Source organism: Ranitomeya imitator, chromosome 1, assembly GCF_032444005.1.
Source record: "Ranitomeya imitator isolate aRanImi1 chromosome 1, aRanImi1.pri, whole genome shotgun sequence".
NCBI classification, from domain to species: Eukaryota; Metazoa; Chordata; class Amphibia; order Anura; family Dendrobatidae; genus Ranitomeya; species Ranitomeya imitator.
The window spans coordinates 941,740,129-941,763,605 of NC_091282.1; the positions used below are offsets into that span (position 1 = coordinate 941,740,129).

Genomic DNA, 23,477 nt, shown 5'->3' on the forward strand with positions numbered 1-23,477 from the left:
AACCTCAGAAGCCGCAGCCCCACTCACCACCACCAGAGGAAGCCCATGGACAGAACCAGCTGAAGTACCATTCATGACCACAGGAGGGAGCTTGACAACAGAATTTACAACAGATGACACTGCGCACGGTAGAGACAGGAACATTCAGGTCTTTGGAGATGGACTTGTAGCCTTGAGATTGCTCATGCTTCCTCACAATTTGGTTTCTCAAGTCCTCAGACAGTTCTTTGGTCTTCTTTCTTTTCTCCATGCTCAATGTGGTACACACTAGGACACAGGACAGAGGTTAAGTCAACTTTAATCCGTGTCAACTGGCTGCAAGTGTGATTTAGTTATTGCCAACACCTGTTAGATGCCACAGGTAAATTACAGGTGCTGTTAATTACACAAATTAGAGAAGCATCACATGATTTTTCGAACAGTGCCAATACTTTTGTCCACCCCCTTTTGTTTGTTTGTTTGGTGTGGAATTATATCCAATTTGGCTTTAGGACAATTCTTTTCGTGTTTTTTTTTCATTTAAGACAAATTAAATGAAGATAATAATACCAAATAATTTGTGTTTGTAATCATTTTCAGGAAGAAAATGAGTAATATCTGACAGAATTGCAGGGGTGTCAATACTTTTGGCCATGACTGTAAGGGTTAAAAGTTAACCAGTGACTTCTCATTTTTACAACAAAATTTACAAAACCATTTTTTTTAGGGACCATTTCACATTTGAAGTCACTTTGAGGGGTCTATATGGCTCAAAATACCCAAAAGTGACACCATTCTAAACACTGCACCCCTCGAGGTACTCAAAATCACATTCAAGAAGTTTATTAACCCTTCAGGTGTTTCATAGGAGCAGAAACAACGTGAAAGGAAAAATTGAAGATGTATATCTTTTTAGTCACAAAAATATTACAGCAACAATTTTTTCTATTTTCCCAAAGTTAAAAGGAGAAAATGGACCACAAAAGATGTAGTCCAATTTTTCCTGAGTACGCTGATACCCCATATGTGGGGGGAAACCACTGTTTGGGCGCATGGCAGGGCTCAGAAGGGAAGGAGTGCCGTTTGACTTTTTCAAGCTAAAATGAGCTGGTATTGAGATCGGACACCATGTCGCGTTTGGCGAGCCCCTGATGTCCCTATACAGTGGAAACCCCCCACAAGTGACCCCATTTTGGAAACTAGACCTCCTAAGGAACTTATCTAGATGTGTGGTGAGCACTTGTATCCCCTAAGTGCTTCACAGAAGTTTATTCAAATCTGTGAAAATGGGCTGTTTGCCCACTTTGATGCCAGTTTTGGTGCCCAGAACCCATTTGGGACAGGCTTGAGGGACCATAGTTTGTTGCAGGGCATCAATATCTGTGAATTTTAAGTGTCAGATCAGTGTTTTAAAGTCATTTAACCCCTTAAAACCATCAGTTACTTATTCAAATCTGTGAAAATGGTTTGCCCACTTTGATGCCAGTTCTGGTGACCCCATTTTGGAAACTAGACCTAATTGGGAACTTATTTAGGTGTGTGGTGAGAATTTTGAACCCCCAAGTGTTTCACTTAAATTTATAACGCCGGGCGTGAAAATAAAATATCCTATTTTTTTCTACAAAAATGATCTTTTAGTCCCCAATTTTTAATTTTCCCAAGAGTAACAGGAGAAATTGGACCCCAAAAGTTGTTGTCCATTTTATCCTGAGTATGCTGATACTCACATGTGGGAAAAAATACTGTTTGGGCACACTTGGGGGCTCGGAAGGGAAGTGGTGACGTTTTGGAAAGCAAACTTTGATGGAATGGTCTGCAGGTGTCATGTTCCGTTTGCAGAACCCCTGAAGTGCCTAAACAGTAAAAAAAAACACAAACGACATTTTGTAAACTAGACCCCCAATGAACTTACATAGATGTGCCCCCTTTTTGGAATTAATCTACTGTTTCCTGTAAAGTAAATTAGTAGTGCATGGAGGTGTGGTACAATTTGAAGCAATCCTTCATACACAGGCCAGGTTTTTCGGGGCAGGTGTCGCATTGATAAATGGTGTCCTTGAGTATTCCCCTTTTGTAACACACTCGGCACCTTTTTTGCGACTTAACTTTTTCCAGTTTGCTGGACCTCCCCCGGGAAATGCTGGTACGATACTCGTTTCTGGTACGATACGAGCACCTTCAGTTCCGAAAGTACTGGGGTCCGCTTCTTCCCTCGTGCCAAATATCAGGGCCTTAACCACTACCTCCTGGAACTGAAGGTACGACGTATCGGTGTGGCGTGCACATCGTGACAGCAGGAAAGCGTTAAGCATCGCCATTTGTACGATGTACACGGACAGCTTTTGTACCACACCTTGGCCTTTCTCAAAGCACTGTACGGCTGGAGGACTTGATCAGAGAGATCAACGCCCCCCATGTTTTTGTTGTACCCCAGTACAAAGTCAGGTTTGCTGACCTGTGTAGAGGTACCCCGTATAGTGCTGAGGGCACTGGCATCACCGTATACGGTGGTCAAGAGGACATTCCTCTTGTCCTTGTACTTGACCACCAGCATGTGGTCGCTACATTGGGCTCTGCTGTCACCCCTTCTGAGCATCTGCCCAAGTAGCGTTTTCGGGAGGCCTCTCTGATTTTTGCGGACAGTACCGCAGGCGGCGGAATCTCGCGCAGAGAGGGATTTGTAGAGTAGGATGCTGGAATAAAAGTTATCGTGTAGAGGTGATAACCTTTATCCAGCAGTGGGTGCACCAAATCCCACACAATTTTCCCACTCACTCCCAGGACAGGGGGACACTCAGGGGGTTCAATCCTGGTGTCCTTCCCTTTGTAGACTCTAAAGCTGTAGGTGTACCCTGAGGTACTCTCACACAGCTTGTAGAGTTTGATTCCGTACCTGGCCCTCTTGCTGGGCAGGTACTGACGGAATCTGAGCCGTCCCTTAAAATGAACCAAGGACTCATCCACGCAGATGTCCCTTTTGGGCACGTACACTTCACCAAACTTTTTGTTGAAGTGTTCGATGACCGGCCGAACTTTGAACAGACGGTCAAAGTTGGGGTCATCTCGTGCGGGACACTGTGCATTATCGGAATAATGCAGGAACTTATGGATGGCCTCAAAACGCGTCCGGACCATGACAATTCGGAGCACTGGAGTGTTGTATAAAATATCAACACTCCAATATTGCCGAATTTCTGGCTTCTTCAGGAGCCCCATATGAAGGACTAGGCCCCAAAACTGCATCATTTCATCTGCGTCTACAGGAGACCAGTTAGAATATGATGAACCGGTGTTTTGCTCCAAAATTGACGAGCATACAAATTAGAAGGCACGGATTAGATGCGGCGGCTGGGTGAACGCACGGGGATGGAAAAAAAAAAGAAGGCACACATTAGACGCAGCAGCTGGGTGAGCGCACGGGGATGGGAAAAAAAAAGGGAAGGCACGGATTAGACACGGCGGCTGGGTGAGAGCACGAGGATGGGAATAAAAAAAGGGAATGCACAGATTAGACGCGGCTGGGTGAGCACACGGGGAGGGGAAAAAAAAGGGAAGGCACAGATTTGACGCGGCAGCTGGGTGAGCGCACGGGGATGGGAAAAAAAGAAAAGGGAAGGCACGGACTAGACGCGGCGGCTGGGTGAGAGCCAGGGGATGGGGAAAAAAAAGGGAAGGCACGGATTAGACGCGGCGGCTGGGTGAGCGCACGGGAATGGAAAAAAAAAGGGGAAGGCACGGATTAGACGCGGCGGCTGGATGAGCGCATGGGTTTGAAAAAAAGAAAGGCACGGATTAGACGCGGTGGCAGGGTGAGCGCATGGAGGTGGGAAAAAGAAAAGTGAGCATGAGTGTTGATTGGTGAATTGCGTCACCAATCAAAGCTCGGCGGCGCTAGGGGGGTGAAAAAAAAGCGAGCACGAGTGTTGATCGGTGAACTGCATCACCAATCAACGCTCGGCAGCTGCTAAATTTGGACACGGATGCGGCGCAAAGTGGGGGTGGAGGGGGAAAGGGGGATGAAGAGAGATCGGGCCAGGATCGGGGTATCAACACTTACGGTTGTAGTCTCTCTTCTTTCTTCTGTCTTTAGCAAGAATTTTGGTGTCACAGGCTACTGTGGCACAAGTCTCAGCACAGGAGGGGATCTCTCGGCGTGACTGCTCTGCAGGAATCCTCACCAAGTGCAGACACCATCTTCCTCCAGGTAAGATGGCGTCGGAATTTTAATCCGATCACCGTGACTTAAGTCGCAGTGTCGCATTAAAGGGCATGACATACTATTCCGTCCATGGGAAGTAGAGCCCACCCCACATGGACGGAATAGTATGTCTAATGTCAGAAAGTGTTAAACTATTATAGAAAGGTAAATGGGCCAGGCTGATCCGGTTTTTTCACGTGACACACCCTGATAAACCCGGTTCTGAGGTTCCTAAGGACACTCGTAAAAGGGAGGGTACTGTCATGGGTTTACCACAACAGAGAGGAGCCAGAAAACTGCAGCATCAATATCCATGGCCCCTTACCAGCCTGAGAACACCGGTCCCCAGCTATCTGCTTTAGCAAGGCTAATGCCATAAGACATCACCAAAGTTAAGAAGAATTACATCACCTGAGATGGTTAGGAGTGACAGAGCTTGTGGAAAGACCAGGACAGCCGCACATCCCCAACTCCTACACCGATTCGCAAAAGCTTCTTCCGCACCCCATGATGAAATGTATGTATGAAACCACTTTTGGTTTATATTACCATATGCCGTTTTGTGCATCTCTATAACAGTCTGTCAATGTTTTGTTATCTGATCTATTAGGATTCCTTTATTGTACTAAGCACTTTATATTTGGAACCCTTTACTTTGACACTATTAAAAAGACAGAATCTGATAGATCAGTATAAAAAGGCTAATACATTCTGTTTCCTATAATTTGCATTGTATTTATATCACTAGATGGTGGCCCGATTCTAACGCATCGGGTATTCTAGAGTATGCATGTCCACGTAGTATATTGCCCAGCCACGTAGTATATTGCCCAGCCACGTATTATATTGCCCAGCCACATAGTATATTGCCCAGCCATGTAGTATATTGCACAGCCCGTGTAGTATATTACACAGCCCGCGCAGTACCACACACGCAGTATATAACACAGGCCACGTAGTGTATAACACAGGCCACGTAGTGTATAGCACAGCCCACAGTGTATAGCACAGCCCACGTAGTGTCTAGCACAGCCCGCGCAGTACATTGCACAGCCCGTGCAGTATATTGCCCAGCCACGTAGTAGTATATAATACAGCCCACGTAATATATTGCACAGCCCACGAAGTACATAGGAATGTGGGCACCATATCCCAGTTTAAAAAAAGAATTACAATTTATTATTATTATTATACATTTTTATAGCGCCATTTATTCCATGGCGCTTTACATGTGAATACAGGGCAAATATAGACAAATACAGGTCCTTCTCAAAAAATTAGCATATAGTGTTAAATTTCATTATTTACCATAATGTAATGATTACAATTAAACTTTCATATATTATAGATTCATTATCCACCAACTGAAATTTGTCAGGTCTTTTATTGTTTTAATACTGATGATTTTGGCATACAACTCCTGATAACCCAAAAAACCTGTCTCAATAAATTAGCATATTTCACCCATCTAATCAAATAAAAGTGTTTTTTAATAACAAACAAAAAAACCATCAAATAATAATGTTCAGTTATGCACTCAATACTTGGTCGGGAATCCTTTGGCAGAAATGACTGCTTCAATGCGGCGTGGCATGGAGGCAATCAGCCTGTGACACTGCTGAGATGTTATGGAGGCCCAGGATGCTTCAATAGCGGCCTTAAGCTCATCCAGAGTGTTGGGTCTTGCGTCTCTCAACTTTCTCTTCACAATATCCCACAGATTCTCTATGGGGTTCAGGTCAGGAGAGTTGGCAGGCCAATTGAGCACAGTAATACCATGGTCAGTAAACCATTTACCAGTGGTTTTGGCACTGTGAGCAGGTGCCAGGTCGTGCTGAAAAATGAAATCTTCATCTCCATAAAGCATTTCAGCCGATGGAAGCATGAAGTGCTCCAAAATCTCCTGATAGCTAGCTGCATTGACCCTGCCCTTGATGAAACACAGTGGACCAACACCAGCAGCTGACATGGCACCCCACACCATCACTGACTGTGGGTACTTGACACTGGACTTCAGACATTTTGGCATTTCCTTCTCCCCAGTCTTCCTCCAGACTCTGGCACCTTGATTTCCGAATGACATGCAAAATTTGCTTTCATCAGAAAAAAGTACTTGGGACCACTTAGCAACAGTCCAGTGCTGCTTCTCTGTAGCTCAAAAGTGGCTTTACCTGGGGAATGCGGCACCTGTAGCCCATTTCCTGCACACGCCTGTGCACGGTGGCTCTGGATGTTTCCACACCAGACTCAGTCCACTGCTTCCTCAGGTTCCCCAAGGTCTGGAATCGGTCCTTCTCCACAATCTTCCTCAGGGTCCGGTCTCCTCTTCTCATTGTACAGCGTTTTCTGCCACATTGTTTCCTTCCAACAGACTTACCATTGAGGTGCCTTGATACAGCACTCTGGGAACAGCCTATTTGTTGAGAAATGTCTTTCTGGGTCTTACCCTCTTGCTTGAGGGTGTCAATGATGGCCTTCTTGACATCTGTCAGGTCGCTAGTCTTACCCATGATGGGGGTTTTGAGTAATGAACCAGGCAGGGAGTTTATAAAAGCCTCAGGTATCTTTTGCATGTGTTTAGAGTTAATTAGTTGATTCAGAAGATTAGGGTAATAGGTCGTTTAGAGAACCTTTTCTTGATATGCTAATTTATTGAGACAGGTTTTTTGGGTTATCAGGAGTTGTATGCCAAAATCATCAGTATTAACCCTGCTGTTCTGTTGGTCAAAAATGACCGACTTTGAACTTCAATATTCTTTAAAATATTGAAGATGCGGCTCTGAAACCCGTGGCCGACCGACCCATCCTCATTTAAGTCAATCAACCACAAGTTTCAGAACCACATCTTGAACACCCCAAAAAATACCAAAGTTCAAAATAGGTCTCCCCAGACCGAACAGAACAGCAGGGTTAAAACAATAAAAGACCTGACAAATTTCAGTTGGTGGATAATGAATCTATAATATATGAAAGTTTAATTGTAATCATTACATTATGGTAAATAATGAAATTTAACACTATATGCTAATTTTTTGAGAAGGACCTGTACGTTAAACATGAGCAGATAACAAGGCACACGAGTACATAAGGAGGGAGGACCCTGCCCGCGAGGGCTCACAGTCTGCAGGGGGTGGGTGAGGATACACTAGGAGAGGGAAGAGCTGGCTGTGCGGCTGTTCAGTAGGTTGAGGATCACTGCAGGCTTGTCGGAAGAGATGAGTCTTCAGGTTCTTTTTGAAGGTTTCTATGGTAGGCGCGAGTCTGGTGTTGGGGTAGAGAGTTCCAGAGTATGGGGGAATCACGGGAGAAGTCTTGGATGCGGTTATGGGAAGAAGAGATGAGAGGGGAGTAGAGGAGGTCTTGGGAGGATCGGAGGTTGCGTGTAGGTAGGTACCGGGAGACCATGTCACAGATGTATGGAGGAGACAGGTTGTGGATGGCTTTGTATGTCAGTGTGAGGGTTTTGAACTGGAGTCTCTGGGCGATAGGAAGCCAGTGAAGGGCTTGACACAGGGGAGAGGCTGGGGAATAGCGGGGGGACAGGTGGATTAGTCGGGCAGCAGAGTGTAGGATGGATTGGAGCGGTGCCAGAGTGCTGGAGGGGAGTCCAGAGAGTAGGAGGTTGCAGTAGTCGAGGCGGGAGATGATAAGGGCATGCACAATAAAAAATAATTATATACTCACCCTCCGTTGGCCCCCGGATCGAAGCAGTTACCGACGCTCCTCGCGCGATCCGGTCTAAAGAGTGCATTGTCATCTCGCGAGACTGCAATGTATGGAGCGGTCGCCGGGGCGTCGCGAGGATCGGGAAAGGCCTGTTCCTGATCCGACGGGATGGTGAGTATATAACTATTTTTTTAAATTATTTTTAACATTAGATCTTTTTACTATTGATGCGGCATAGGCAGCATGAATAGTAAAAAGTTGGTCACACAGGGTTATTAGCAGCGTTACCGAGTGCGTTACACCGCGGTCAACGCTGCCATTAACCCTGTGTGAGGGCTGACTGGAGGGGATTATGGAGCATGGGAGGAAGGAGCGGCCATTTTTCCGCCGGACTGTGCCCGTCGCTGATTAGTCATGGCAAAACAGCGACGACCAATCAGCGACTTGGATTTCCATGACAGACAGGCCGTGACCAATGAATATCCGTGACAGACAGACAGAAAGACGGAAGTGACCCTTAGACAATTATATAGTAGATACGTTGACTTGTATGGTAGACCCGGCCTCCTTTCTCTGCACATAACCCCTTTGGAGGTTTATACCCACCCCGATTTTCCCTTTTTGTTATGCTTGTTTTAATGTTTTAGTAAATCATGATTTTATTACCTTTGGGATAGTGTTTCTTTATATATATATATATATATATATATATATATATATATACTGCTCAAAAAAACAAAGGGAACACTTAAACAACAGAATAGAACTCCAAGTAAATCAAACTTCTGTGAAATCAAACTGCCTACTTAGGGAGCAACACTGTTTGACAATCAATTTCACATGCTGTTGTGCAAATGGAATAGACAACAGATGGAAATTATTGGCAATTATCATGACACTCAAAGGAGTGCTTCTGCAGTTGGGGACCACAGACCACATCTCAGGTCCAATGCTTTCTGGCTGATGTTTTGGTCACTTTTGAATGTTGGTTGAGCATTCACACTCGTGGTAGCACGAGACGGACTCTACAACCCACACAAGTGGCTCAGGTAGTGCAGCTCATCCTGGATGGCACATCAATGCAAGCTGTGGCAAGGATTCCTGTGTCCGTCAGTGTAATGGCCAAAGGCTGGAGGCGCTACCAGGAGACAGGCCTCAACACCAGTAGATGTGGAGGGGCCGTAGGTCAACAACCAAGCAGCAGGACCGCTACCTCAGCCTTTGTGCAAGGAGGAACACTTCCAGAGCCCTGCAAAATGACCTTCAGCAGGCCACATATGTGCATGTGTCTGCACAAAGTTAGAAACCGACTCCAAGAGGATGGCCTGCCCAACACCGTGCAGGACGCTTGGCATTTGCCACAGAACACCAGGATTGGCAAATTTGCCACTGGCGCCCTGTGCTCTTCACAGACGAAAGCAGGTTCACACTGAACTCGGGACAGTCTGGAGACGCCGTAGAGCATTCTGCTGCCTGCAACATCCTTCAGCATGACCAGTTTGGCAGTGGGTCAGTAACGGTGTATTTCTTTGAAGGGCCGCACAGTCCTCCATATGCTCGCCAGAGGTAGCCTGACTGCCTTTAGGTACCGAGATGAGATCCTCCGACCCCTCTGTGAGAACATATTCTGGGGCGGTTGGCTCTGGGTCCGATTGAACTCATCTGTGACATCATGTCTCGCACTATCCACCAATGTTGCACCACAGCCAGTCCAGGAGTTGGCGGATACTATAGTCCAGGTGTGGGATGAGATCCTTCAGGAGACCATCTGCCGCCTCATCAGGAGCATGCCCAGGCATTGTAGGGAGGTCATACAGGCACGTGGAGGCCACACACACTACTGAGCATCATTTTCTTGTCTTGAGGCATTTGCACTGAAGTTGGATCAGCCTGTAACTTCATTTTCCACTTTGATTTTGAGCACCATTACAACTCCAGACCTCTGTGATTTAGTTGTGATCATTTTTAGGTTTTATTCTCAACACACTATGTAATAAAGATTTACAACTGGAATATTTCATTCAGTGATATCTAGGATGGGGGATTTTAGTGTTCCCTTTATTTTTTTGAGCAGTGTATATTTCCTTTAAAAAATTGCACAAGCTCTTCACAATAGCAAATTTGTAGTTTTCATTATATTTATGCACTTCTGTACAGTGTAATGTTGGCAGTTTTGCATTCTGTGACTAATATTCCGTAATGTCATAAATAGGCCAAGACCAAAACAAATCATTTTAAGGTTTTCCTTGTTTGAGTGGGGAACATGTTACTTCTAGTGATGAGCGAATATACTCATTACTTGAGATTTCTCAAGCACACTCGGGTGACCGAGTATTTGTAAGTGCTCAGAGATTTAGTTTTCATCGCGTAGCTTATTTACATCTGTTAGCCAGCATAAGTACATGTGGGGGTTGCCTGGTTGCTAGGGAATCCCCACATGTAATCAAGCTGGCTAACAGATGTAAATCATTCTGCTGAGGTGAGGAAAACAATCTCCGACAACTAAGAAATACTCGGAGGACACCCGAGCGTGCTCGGGAAATCTCGAGTAACGAGTATATTCGCTCATCACTAGTTACTTCCCATGCACTACTTCTGGACATATAGGGCTTAATTAATTAAGACTGGTGTATACATGCCAGTCTTGATGAAACTATGTGGCGGAGTAAAAGGCACCCCTTTACACCCGGGCAATTTGCCGTTTTTATTTTTTTCCCTTCCTAGAGCTATAATAAGTTTTTATATGGCGCCAACATATTCCACGGCACTTTATAATTAAGCTATAACTTTTTTCATCCACATAACTGTATGAGAGCTTGTTATTTGCAGGACAAGTTGTACTTTCTAAAGACAATTTATCATGGAAAAAAAAAAAAAATCTATACTCACCCCACCCATATGCTTGCGTCGCCATTTTCCATAACCCATAGCGCTTCGATATAGTACTGGGTGAGGACGGAGTCCTGAACTGACATGTTGTGAATGGGGGGACACACCACTTATTGAGAGCACATCTTATAAGTGCCTTGTGCACCTGCTAGAAATATACTCCAGTGACTGGATTGCAAAATTTAAACCATTTAAAGTGATATAAATTTTGATCAATTAGATGGGCAGGTTTCACCACATCTAATCCTACAGTTTGGTAAGCAGGCCGTGATAGGCTTCAAGAAACACCAGAAGCGACAAAAATTTTCAACAACTTCTTCTTATGATAAAATTGTGACTTAGGCTGGAGTCACTCTACCGTAGAACACAGCCGAGTACTAGGCGATAAAACATCGCATAGCACTCGGCCCAAAGTAATTCTATGGGGAAGCACAGATCTGCAATAATTTTCTCATGCAGACACGGCATGAGAGAACAATTGCAGCCTTCTGCGATTCTCGAGATTCTGCTTACTCGCACACATACAAGTTTGAGTGCGAGTGAAACATCGCACTGCACTCAGAAGTCACCCCAGTGCAGTTCAATAAACGCAGAGACAGGTAATTGAGGAGACGGAGAAGTTACTTTCTCCATCTTCTCCGCACCTGTGCTGTGATCCTTTCGTGTGAAAGAATCACAGCACACTCAGCTCCAACTAATAAGAGGGTCATTAGCATATTGAATCAGATGCTCCTGCATTGGATTTCATATTCAGCAGTAATTCATGCCTCAAGGTGTTTTAACACCAAAATCCTAATGAAAACACCAGAATGAATTAAGCCCATATTGTCAGTTTTATTGTGTTGCTTTAGTTTTGTAAATTTGGTTATGCAGTGGAGTGTAAAGTGCATGAATGGCTTGTCTGGAGCTTGATATATTTATCAATCAATGACACTACAGCCATTGTCCCTAAAACCCCATTCACACACAAATGTTTCAGATATGTTTTTAGAACCTTTTTACTTGGACAAAACACACACCCACTCTATCTTGTTGGTGTGTCCAATGAGACAGATGTGACATGAAAAACGTGTGCAGCCAATATAAACAGTATACTGGCAGGGAGCATTAGGACTCAGTGATGGAGCAAAAGGTAGGGTATGCATTGTTTATTAGTTTACCACTGACTTGTGCAATATTTTATGCAAACTGACACCCCTCCCCCCTCTTTTTTTTTTTAAGAAAAAAAAAAAACCCTCACCAACTGACCATAAAGTGTTACATTTATTGTAAAGATACAGGTATCCAAGAGATTATTTTAGTGAACACCTTCCCTTATGGTTTGCCAAATTCCTTTTTTCGTGTAACATAAGTTTATTAAAATACAAACTGTGGCTTTCTAGTTACTACAGTATACTTTCTCACAACTATTTGCATTCACTGTGGTGAAGTAATCACAGTGCAATAACTAAAATCAATCAACCCATCCAAGTAGATCCCTTACAACACATCTAAAAACAGCAAAAAGGAATGGTTAACATTTATTGAAAAATCAGCAAAACATTTATATGTCAATAGAAAAAAAAACCCCTCCAAAGCTTAAAAAATTCCCAGCCGTTGCAATGCAGAACTGGCTTCTTTGAAGCCAAAACGCAAAACTGGTTACAATCCTAATGCCGGGCTGTAACTCAGATGGGAAGTCAAGCAGATTCCAGAGACGTCAAGTCCACATCCATGTTCGATGGTTCAGTTAGACAACCTTCTGTTGTTCTTTCTTGCCAATCAAGGATTTATGAATATGAGGAATGACACCTACAAGGAAAGCAATTACATGGAGGTTTAACAACTGCAGCACATTTAATTATTCAAGCCATCAGGATGATATAATACAAAAGGTTTGTAATTCCAGTTTGTCATAATCAAATTAGTCAGAAAATTTTTACAAGTAATCCCCTCCCCCCAAAAAAAAACACATTTATCATCAGATCCACAGAAAGTGATACTTTGAAGGTTGGGGGAAATAAAAATGAATGGAGCTGTGCTCAAGTATACATGCTACTTTAATTACGTAGAGGTCAAAGAGATTGTACCTCCAGCGCCAATACATATATCCCTTTTACCTGAAGATTTGTCACTCTCAGCAACAGCTAGATCCCACAATGAGTTTTTGCTGAGCTTAAGAAGCGCATAAAAAACAAAACAAAACAAACACAAAACCAGAATAAAAAAAAAAAAAACACACAAGTAACCTATAACTTAACTCCTTCCTGATTCGCCAATTTCCGTTTTTCCAAAATTTTCTGCCCACGTAGACCAAAGGTGGGGGATCTTTTTGTTTCCAAGGGCCATTTGGGAATCACAGTATTGCTGCATAAAGTGAAAATCACTGTCTCCCTTGAAGCTTGGGTATCAAAGGGAGCTCCAGTAATGGCCGTCACAGCAACGCATCAGCAACCTGCGATCACATCACAGGATTGCCGATGGTCCCATTGAAAGACGTACCACCATGCCAGCATGGTAATGCTACATGCATGTACGGCAGATGTTGGTATGTGATTAATCGGTGCAGAAAATATGCCAACACAAACCACCACACACACCTCACCAAAAACTCATAGTGGGAACATAACTTAGTAGTGTTTGAAGCAATTTTCTGCTTGTGTATTCAGATCAGTATACTATAGTAATAATGGTCAAACGGGAAACTAAAGAGGACTTGCGAAAATCATTGTTGGAATATTGTTTGGAGATACAGTGCTCCAATCTGTGAGCAAGCTATTTCAGTGGTAGGTCAATTTTTGGTACCTTTCCACAGTGATTATCTACAAAGCTAATACTGTACGTCATAGTAACAATCAGCTGTAGATTTGAAGGTTATCAGCGTACTTACCACCACCAGCAATAGTAGCCTTAATGAGGGCATCTAGTTCTTCATCCCCTCTTATGGCGAGCTGCAAGTGACGTGGCGTGATACGCTTCACTTTGAGATCTTTTGAAGCATTTCCTGCCAATTCAAGTACCTTAAAGTGAAGAGGGGGGGAAAGGGGAGGAATAAGACGTCAAAACATGTATCTGTACGACTCAAAGCAAAACCGGCATGCCTTGTAGAAAGTGTACATTTCTTTTTGGACTTCACGTTCCACTTGGATGGAGCATGCCATAATGCATAATAGTGCAGATTCTCTTATTACACTTGTGCACGGGCACATTTCTGTCCAAAAAGACTATGCACCAACAAACACAATCTTACTTAGGAAATGTGTCCCAGACTACAGTAGTAATTACACTGTGCCACAAATGCCATCAATAACTGGTCTCAGACGCATACAGCACAATTTCTACCATATTGTTCATCTGAACTAAGATTGCGCAGTGGGCTAGTCATCACTGACCAGTTATCAGCCACTAACCAATGTCACAAAATTGCATTGTAATAGCTTTAAAAGTAGCTTTTTTTTACCCAATTAAGAATCTGTAGTTAAGACTAATAGGCATATCTTCTTTGTGGAGTGACACACTGGCTTTGGCATGCCAAGGTAAGGAGGCTTATTCGCCATGCAATGCTCCTCTGGGAAATTTAATATGCAAATTGTCTCTTCAGAGAGAAAGAGGAGTTGAACTCTATAGAGCCACCCATTGGAAGCAAATCATGCAGAAAAAAAACACCTTAAAAAATTCCTTTATTAAGTCTTATTTAGAAATTGATAATTTAAAAATTGATAAAGTCCAAGAAATTTTTTTTTTAAAAAAAAGCACCTCAATCCTTAGGACCTAGGCTAGAGTGATATATAGATATATATATATCTATCCATCTATATATCTCTATCTCTATATATATATATATATATATATATATATATATATATTTTTTTTTAGGAACTCGAGAAAATATTATTCCTGCCGTGTCCCTAATCATCTGGTAGCCTTCCTGACAGCGGAGGTTGGCACCCTAGTATTCGATATGGCGCCCCTGCTCCACAACAGCTGTCCCTTAAGTCCCTGTAAGACACCGGTCTAGGAAAGCAGATGTGTATCCAACATGCATACCACACACAATGTCTATGGCACGTGTTATAATCAATGTACTCTAAGTTGCCCGATATGTCATTAGAGCTCTATTTATGTGGCTCTCTATTAGTCTTCTTGTTCAAAGTCAAATACAATAAATTTAAAGTAATGCAGATAGCGCCTATATTTTACTCAAGCAGCTGAAAAAAAAAGGTATACTGAAGTATCAATAGCCACAATTACTGTATGCCAGCAAAATAAGTCGCATAAGTCAGCTGACCCATTCGCACCTAGAAAGTACACTGTATTCAGTAGTATGCAGGTAATAGAGATAATAGGTCTATTGTAAAAACATATGGTCAATCAATAGACCAACAATTTAGATATGACATCTAATTAAACAAAACATAATAGCCCCATTTTGCAATAAATAAATGAGATCACAGTGGATCACTTAGCTTCATTGTAGTAATAGTCCCATGTCCCTACGCGTTTCGCGCCCTCCTCATGTCGGGGCTCATTAGGGGACCCAGGAAAGGAGGATTTTTTTAAAGGGTTTTTTCCTGTATGGTTAGCTCTAAAGCATACCCTAGTGGGAACCGTTTTTGATTTCACCTGTTGGAAACAGCAATCCTACTAGTCACTATTGATCCTTTAATGGGTCTTGAAATGCAAACTTGGGATAGGGTCAATAATGACTTGTAGGATTGCTGATTTCCAACACGCGGCGCTATAGAATTCAAGTCCTCTTCCTCTCAGAAGAGGGAATTTGTGTAACGATTACGATTTACTTGCAGATATACACTGTTAATCTGCAGATAGAAAGTGTTAAAATGCTCCCTGGATGCCTTATGGAAAGATACCATAGGAGGTAATTAATAGGAGTGGCTCGCTTTTAGTGACAGGTGTGCACACAAGAGCAGCTACAGACGGACACTGCTCAGTATACTGTGAGTGGCGGCCATTATCACCCCCTGCCACGGAGTCCTCTGCAGGATGTGTGTGCCCAGCAATATGTCAATCAAAAGTACTAGGGAATAATTTTAGCTACTGCTCACAGTATACTAAGCAGTGACAGATGTATGCACAGAGTATCTACAGTGACAGTCATCTGCTCCATGGAGGCTATAAAACCATTTCTTCACAGTAGCTTTCAGTAAGGCGGCAAGGGAGCATTGTACGACAACCTACATGCAGATTAACCCTGTATCTGCAAGTAAATAGCATTTTGAGAGCATGAAAGGCTTACCTCAGCAGTAAGATACTCCAGGATTGCTGCTGTGTAAACTGCAGCCGTTCCACCAACACGGCCATGACTGGTAGTTCTGTTTTTCATAAGACGATGGATACGACCCACTGGAAACTAAAGATCAAAAGTAAAAATCATGTCTAGGTAAACAAGTATAAAACATTTTCAGAGATATGCGGGACAGCGCAACCAACCTCAGACTGATAAAGTTGCTACATTTAATACCAAACATTGACGTAAAATCAAGTTACAGTAAAATATTACAATAACTGGACTTTTAAGTATTCAAATAAAACGGATTGAATTATCACAGGGATATGGAGACAGAGGGCGCGTAAGGCTAATTCACACTTCCGTTTTCTGGGATCCGTCGTGGTGCAGTAAAATGACGTATCGACGGACGTTATGAAAATAGGTAAAAATGTGTGCGACGGATCCAGTGTAATGACGGATCCATGGGGGGAGGGAGAGAGATCGACGGTTCTGAAAAGATGGAAGTGTGAAAGTAGCCTTAGACCACGGTGTCTGGTTTCACGCACTTCGGAATTAGTTAGAAGTACTTCACCATTGTATTAAATAGTGCAGCTTTTTAGCAGTGCAAGAGTTAGTCTGTTCAGTTGAAGCTCCTGGAGGCATCTCCACCTTCAGGTGAAGTCCAGGGAACAAAGACCAAAGCGCCCCTCGTTCTAAGGACCTGGTGAAACCCCATAGTCACTGCGTGACACACTTACTGCGGCGATGCCCAGCAGCCGAAAGATACAGAAATTCATTAGGGAGAGTCTGGCCTCTTAAAGGGAACCTGTCACCCCGAAATTCGCGGGTGAGGTAATCCCACCGGCATCAGGGGCTTATCTGCAGCATTCTGTAATGCTGTAGATAAGCCCCCGATGTTACCTGAAAAAGGAGAAAGACGTTAGATTATACTCACCCAGGGGCGGTCCCGCTGCTGGTCAGGTCGGATGGGCATCTCCGGTCCGCTCCGGCGCCTCCTATCTTCTTTCCATGACGTCCTCTTCTGATCTTCAGCCACGGCTCCGGCGCAGGCGTACTTTGCTCTGCCCTGTTGAGGGCAGACAAAGTACTGCAGTGCGCAGGCGCCGGGCCTCTGACCTTTCCGGCGCCTGCACACTGCAGTACTATCCTCTGCCCTGTTGAGGGCAGAGCAAAGTACGCCTGCGCCGGAGCCGTGGCTGAAGATCAGAAGAGGACGTCATGGAAAGAAGATAGGAGGCGCCGGAGCGGACCGGAGACGCCCATCCGACCTGACCAGCAGCGGGACCGCCCCTGGGTGAGTATAATCTAACGTCTTTTTCTCCTTTTTCAGGTAACATCGGGGGCTTATCTACAGCATTACAGAATGCTGCAGATAAGCCCCTGATGCCGATGGGATTACCTCACCCGCGATTTTCGGGGTGACAGGTTCCCTTTAACTGTGTGCACCACTAGGATGCACCAAATTCATCAACACTGGCATGCAAGACACTATTCTTGATGAATAGGAGTCCATATTTATATTATCCCTTATACTGAAATACAGTATCTGTCCAACAGGTAGATCCTAATCTCTGAGACCCTCAACTATCTGTGAGAAATGAAGTACAACGCTGCTGCTTTGCTATTTCCATAATTCCCATAGCTGTTAAACACAAAAATCACTCAATAAGCACAATATTCACATACAAAAAGAATCCATTCAGGTTAATAAGAAACATAAAAAAAAAAAAAAACCCACCACAGCCAAATCTGTATTTTTGCGGCAGCTTCATTCTTTAGGCTATGTTCACACTTTGCGGATTTTGCTGCGGATCCGCTGCGGATTTGACCGCTGTGGATCTGCAGCAGTTTCCCATGAGTTTACAGTACAATGTAAACCTATGGGAAACAAAAAACGCTGTGCACATGCTACAGAAAAAACCGTGCGGAAACGCAGCGGATTACATTCCGCAGCATGTCACTTTTCTACGGATTTTCACCTGCTCCAATAGGAAACTGCAGATGAAAATCCGCAGAAGAAACCGCAGTAAAAACCGCGACGGGTTTTCACTGCGGATTTTGGAATTCCGCAGTGGAATCCGCAAAGTGTGTACTTAGCCTAAAAAGCACTCGGGTTTTGCTGCAGAAAAAAAAAAAAATGCAGCAAAAACACCTAGTGTGAACTGTACCTAATAGGAAAAGAAAAAAAAAATCCTTTTACTCCTCCATACAGATAGAAATGTAGCTAAAGACCTTATATGAATTGTTGCTAATGTACGGTATGTGGAAGGAGGAATAAAAGGATCGTCTATTAGCCAGGTGACCTGTCAGTTAGCTCTGTTACCTTCCATAGATTGAAGACCCCAGAAGAAGAACCCTTAGGCTATATGCACACGTAGGAAATGTGGTGCAGAATTTTCTGCACTAAATCTGCAGATTTGATGCAGTTTCTGCGCAGTACAATGTAAATCAATGTGAAAAAAAGAGCTGTGCACATGGTGCAGAAAAATCTGCGCCGAAACGCTGCAGAACTGCACAAAAAAAGCGACGTGCACTTCTTTGAAATCTGCAGTGTTTCTGCGCAGATTTTTCTGCACCATGTGCACAGCTTTTTTCACATTGTACTGTGAATCACAGTGCAGTTCTGCAGAGTTTCTGCAGCAGAAAAATCTGCTGTAGTTCTGCACCAATTCTGCACTAAATCTGCATCGTGTGCACATACCCTTAGGCTATGTGCACACGTAGGAAATGTGGTGCAGAATTTTCTGCACTAAATCTGCATCTGCAGATTTGATGCATTTTCTGTGCAGTACAATGTAAATCAATGTGAACAGAAAAATCTGCGCAGAAACGCTGCAGAACTGCACAAAAGTGACATGCACTTCTTTGAAATCTGCAGCGTTTCTGCGCAGATTTTTCTGCACAGCTTTTTTTTCACATTGATTAAGGCCATGTTCACACAATGCGTTTTTTACTGCGGAACCGCCGCGATTTTGCTGAATTGCTGTGGTAAAAAAGGACCATGTCACTTCTTTGCGCGGAACTGCAGCGGTTCTGCACCCATAGACCTTCATTGTGAGGTCAAACCTGCAGTAAAACCAGCAGACGAAAAAAATATCTGCGGGTTTTCTGCGGTTTGTGGTGCAGAAAGCGCTGCAGCAGGAAGTGCGTGGGCGGAGTATGGCTGTCCCCCCGTGCTCCAATCCCACCCCCCGTGCTCCGATGCCCTCCCCCCCCCCCCCCCCCGTGTCCTCATCTCCCCCCCTTATACTTACCAGGCCTCCCGGTGTCCGTCCGTCCGTCTTCTCCCTGGGCGCCGCCATCTTCCAAAATGGCATGCGCAGTGCGCCCACCGAATCTGCCGGCCGATTCGTTCCAGGCATATTTTGATCACTGTGATAACCTCACAGTGATCAAAATAAAAAATTAAATGACCCCCCCCTTTATCACCCCCATAGGTAGTAACAATAATAAAATAAAGATTTTTTTTTTTCTCCCCCACTACAGTTAGAACTAGGGTTAGGGTATTTTCAGCCATTTTAACCCTTACTTCCTAGCAAAAAAACTTCCTAGCAAACACACAGACAATCTGCAGAGAAAACTGCATAAAAAACCGCATCAAAAAACGCACCTGCGTTTTCTGCCAAGAGCTGCGGTTTTTAGTGCAGAAAAAACAGCAGGGAAATCAGGAACGTGTGAACATAGCCTTACCGTACATTGTACTGTAAATCACAGTGCAGTTCTGCAGCAGAAAAATCTGCTGCAGTTCTGCACCAATTCTGCACTAAATCTGCATCGTGTGCACATACCCTTACTGGTATATGCTTATGGATACAAAACAACCACTCGAGAAATTTTTTATTCCATAAAAGATGTATATATCTATACATAGAAAGTTATTCCAAGAGAAAGGTGTTAAAACCATTGCTTACCTGCAGTCCTGCTCTTGAAGAGCGAGTAACAGAAGTCGCTTTAGATTTGCCAGAATCTTTACCAGCTTTGCCACCAGCCTGTAAAATAAATGACCACCAGTTAACGTAAATATTCATTACATTTAGTTGTAATGTTAGTGGCATTTGATAACACAGCTACTGTTCTGCTGACTAATGTGTACTTGATATGCATATGTCTATTATTATAAGCAACTGCTGAAGGGAGGCATTGTTATAGCACAACATTAGGGCCATAAAGGGGGGTGACCGGCATGTAAGAAACGGTCAGTTGATGTCAGAACAGACATTTACTATATAACGTAAATAAAAACTCCAGGAGTATGGCAGATCTCTAACATAGAAGCATAGTCAATCAGCAGATATGGAGAACACAAAACAACGCACATGTGCGAACACCCACCAAGAAAGGTATATTTACCCTTCATGACCGGAGGTACAGTTTTTTTTTGCTACCCTTCTTCCCAGAGCCATAACTTTATTTTTCCGTCAATATAGCCATGTGAGGGCTTGTTTTTGTGGAACGAGTTTTAGGCTGTGTGCACACGTTGCGTTTTTTTTGCGGTTTTTCCCCGATAAAACCGCTGTAAAACTGCAAAAAAAAAATAAAAATAAATAAATAATAAAAAAAATGCATACAATAAGCATCCCATCATTTAGAATGAATTCCGCATGTTTTGTGCACATGATGCGTTTTTTTCCGCGAAAAAAACGCATCACGCTCATTAATTTTGCGCTTTTCCCACTACAAAATGCATTGGGAAGTGTCCGGAAAAAAACGTGGCAAAAACGCATGCGGTTTTCTTGCAGAAAATGTCCGTTTTTTCTCAGGAATTTTCTGCGAGAAATCCTGAACGTGTGCACATAGCCTTACTCTTGAACGACACCATTGGTTATAACATATCGTGTCCTGGAAAACGGAAATAAAAATTCAAAGCGCAGTGAAATTGCCAAAAAAAAGTGCAGTTACAGTTTTTGCTTTTTTATTAGTTTCACTATAGGCTAAAATTGACCTGCCATTATGATTCTCCAGCTCATTACAAGTTCATAGACACCAAACATGTCTAGGTTATTTTTTATCTAAGAGGAAAAAAATTGCACCATTTTCCGATACACGTAGCGTCTCCATTTTTGTGATCTCGGGCTGGGTGAAGGCTTATTTTTTGCATGCTGAGCTGACGTTTTTAATGATACCATTTTGGTGTAGGTAATATCTTTTGATCACTACTACGGCGTTTAGCGATCAGGTTAATCTTTTTTTTTTTTAAATTGATTGGGCGATTCTGAAAGCGGTGCTACCAAATATGTGTAGGTTTCAGTTTTATTTTGAATGGGACAAAAAGGGGGGGGTGATTTGAACTTTTATATTTTTAAAAACACTTTTGGCATGCTTTAGGGTATGTGCACACGTTGCGGATCCGCAGCGCTTTTTGCAGTGCAGAAACGCTGCAGATCCACAATTGATTTACAGTACAATGTAAATCAGTGAGAAAAAAAAATGCTGTGCACACTTTGCAGAAAATCCGCTGCGGATTAAAAGAAGTAGCATGTCACTTTTTTGTGAATCTGCAGCGTTTTTGTACCCATTCCATTATAGAAAACCGTAGGGGTAAAAACCGCAGCAAAAAACGCGACAAATCTGCAGGTGCGTTTTCTGCCAGGAAAGGCAGAATCCGCACCAGAAATTCCTAAGCCTAATCTGCAACGTGTTCACATAGCCTTAATAGTCTACATGGGAGACTAGAAGCTGCCATAACCAGATCAGCTCTGTTACATGCAGGCGATCAGATCGCTTGCATGTAGCAGAATACCTGATTTGCTAAGAGCACCGACCACTGGGTGGCATGCATCGCAATCCCGCAGTGACAACCATAGAGGTCTCCAGGAGACCACTGGCTATCATGTCAACCCATGGGTGGATTTCCAGCACAATTGCTGGAAATGCCGCTGTCAAGAGATTGACAGCGGCATTTAACGGGTTAACAGCCGCGGGAGGATCGCGATTGCGCCCATGGTTGTTAGCGGTACATGTCAGCTGTTCAAAACAGCTGACATGTGCAGGTTCACCGCCGGAGCCCGCACAATCAAGGGGAAGCGTCCAATGACTGATAAATCTGACCTGGTCACTAAAGGGTTAACCCAGTCCCCCCTGTGTATGGAGTTCTGCAGACCAGTGGCTCCTTCATTATAGCTACAGGTTTCATTCACTGCAGCACTGCAAATGCTTTGTTTATTCAGCATTTTTTTTTTTTTTTTTACAGGTTTGACAAAAAAATAAATAAATTAAAAAAAGTCTCACAAAAACAAACAATGCAGCAGAGTGCCCTGGTGTGTGTATATGTAAAATCAGCTACATGTATATTGGTGTGATGGTGGTGTGAGTTCAGTGGCCCCCAATTTTTTTTTTTTCAAACACCATTAACTTCTTCCTGACTGCGGACATTTGATGGCAGTTCTCGGGACCCTCACACACGTCCAAGTGTCGGGATTAGGCCATGTTCACACAGTGCGTTTTTTACCGCGGAACCGCGGCGGTTTTGCCGCTGCGCTTCCGCAGCTGTTTTCCATGCAGGGTACAGTACACTGTACCCTATGGAAAACAGGACACACTGTGCACATGGTCCGGAAATTGTAAAAAAAAAAAGACGCGCTGAATAGCTCCCGGAAAAAAGAAGGAGCATGTCAATTCTTTTTCCGGAGCCGCAGCGGTTCTGCACCCATAGACCTCCATTGTGAGGTCCAAACCGCAGTAAAACCCGCAGATCAAAAATATATCTGCGGGTTTTACTGCGGTTTGATGTGCAGAACCGCTGCAGCAGGAAGTGCGGGGAGCGGGCGGAAGTGCGTGGGCGGAGTGTGGCTGCCCCCCCCCCGTGTTCCGATCCCGCCCCCCGTGCTCCGATGCCCCCCCCCAGTGCTCCGATGCCCCCCCCGTGCCCTAATCTCCCCCCCTTATACTCACCCGGCGTCCCGGTGTCCGTCTTCTCCCTGGGCGCCGCCATCTTGCAAAATGGCGGGCGCATGCGCAGTGCGCCCGCCGAATCTGCCGGCCGGCAGATTCGTTCCAAAGTGCATTTTGATCACTGAGATATAACCTATCTCAGTGATCAAAATAAAAAAATAGTAAATGACACCCCCCCCCCCCCTTTGTCACCCCCATAGGTAGGGACAATAAAAAAAATAAAGAATTTTTTTTTTTTTTTTTCACTAAGGTTAGAATAGGGTTAGGGGTAGGGTTAGGGTATTTTCAGCCATTTTAACCCTAAAAAAATTCCTAGAAAACACACAGACTCTGGCTAGAAAACTGCATCAAAAAAACGCATCAAAAACCGCATCAAAAAACGCATCAAAAACGGACCAAAAAAAGGACCTGCGTTTTCTGCCAAGAGCTGCAGTTTTTTAAAAAACAGTCAGGAAAAAAAAAGGATGGAAATCCTGAACGTGTGAACATACCCTTATGGTGCAGACCTCTAGCTCAACCTCTGACATCATCAGGAGCCAAATGGCTCAGGTCCTGATTAGATAATCCTTTATCTTCTAGATGCTGCTATCAATAGTGATCACTGCATTTAGGCTGCTTTCACAC

General features: G+C 43.8%; 1 protein-coding gene and 1 non-coding gene across 3 annotated transcripts in view; both read right to left on the bottom strand.

The window, feature by feature from the left end:
• Positions 1-11,976: 11,976 nt before the first annotated feature.
• LOC138655934 (histone H2A.Z-like) overlaps positions 11,977-23,477 on the bottom strand; it is a 68,202-nt gene continuing 56,701 nt past the window's right edge. For both annotated transcript variants that reach the window (XM_069743632.1, XM_069743631.1), the window contains exons 2-5: positions 19,874-19,951; positions 15,969-16,082; positions 13,602-13,731; positions 11,977-12,523 (exon numbers count right to left, since the gene is read on the bottom strand). In XM_069743632.1, the coding sequence (XP_069599733.1) occupies positions 12,462-12,523; positions 13,602-13,731; positions 15,969-16,082; positions 19,874-19,951 (384 nt within the window). In that variant the 3' untranslated portion in view covers positions 11,977-12,461. The remainder of the gene's footprint in view (positions 12,524-13,601; positions 13,732-15,968; positions 16,083-19,873; positions 19,952-23,477) is intronic.
• LOC138660498 (small Cajal body-specific RNA 18) lies at positions 14,023-14,105 on the bottom strand. The gene has a single exon (XR_011317890.1). It is a non-coding gene; the product is annotated as a small Cajal body-specific RNA 18 (non-coding RNA).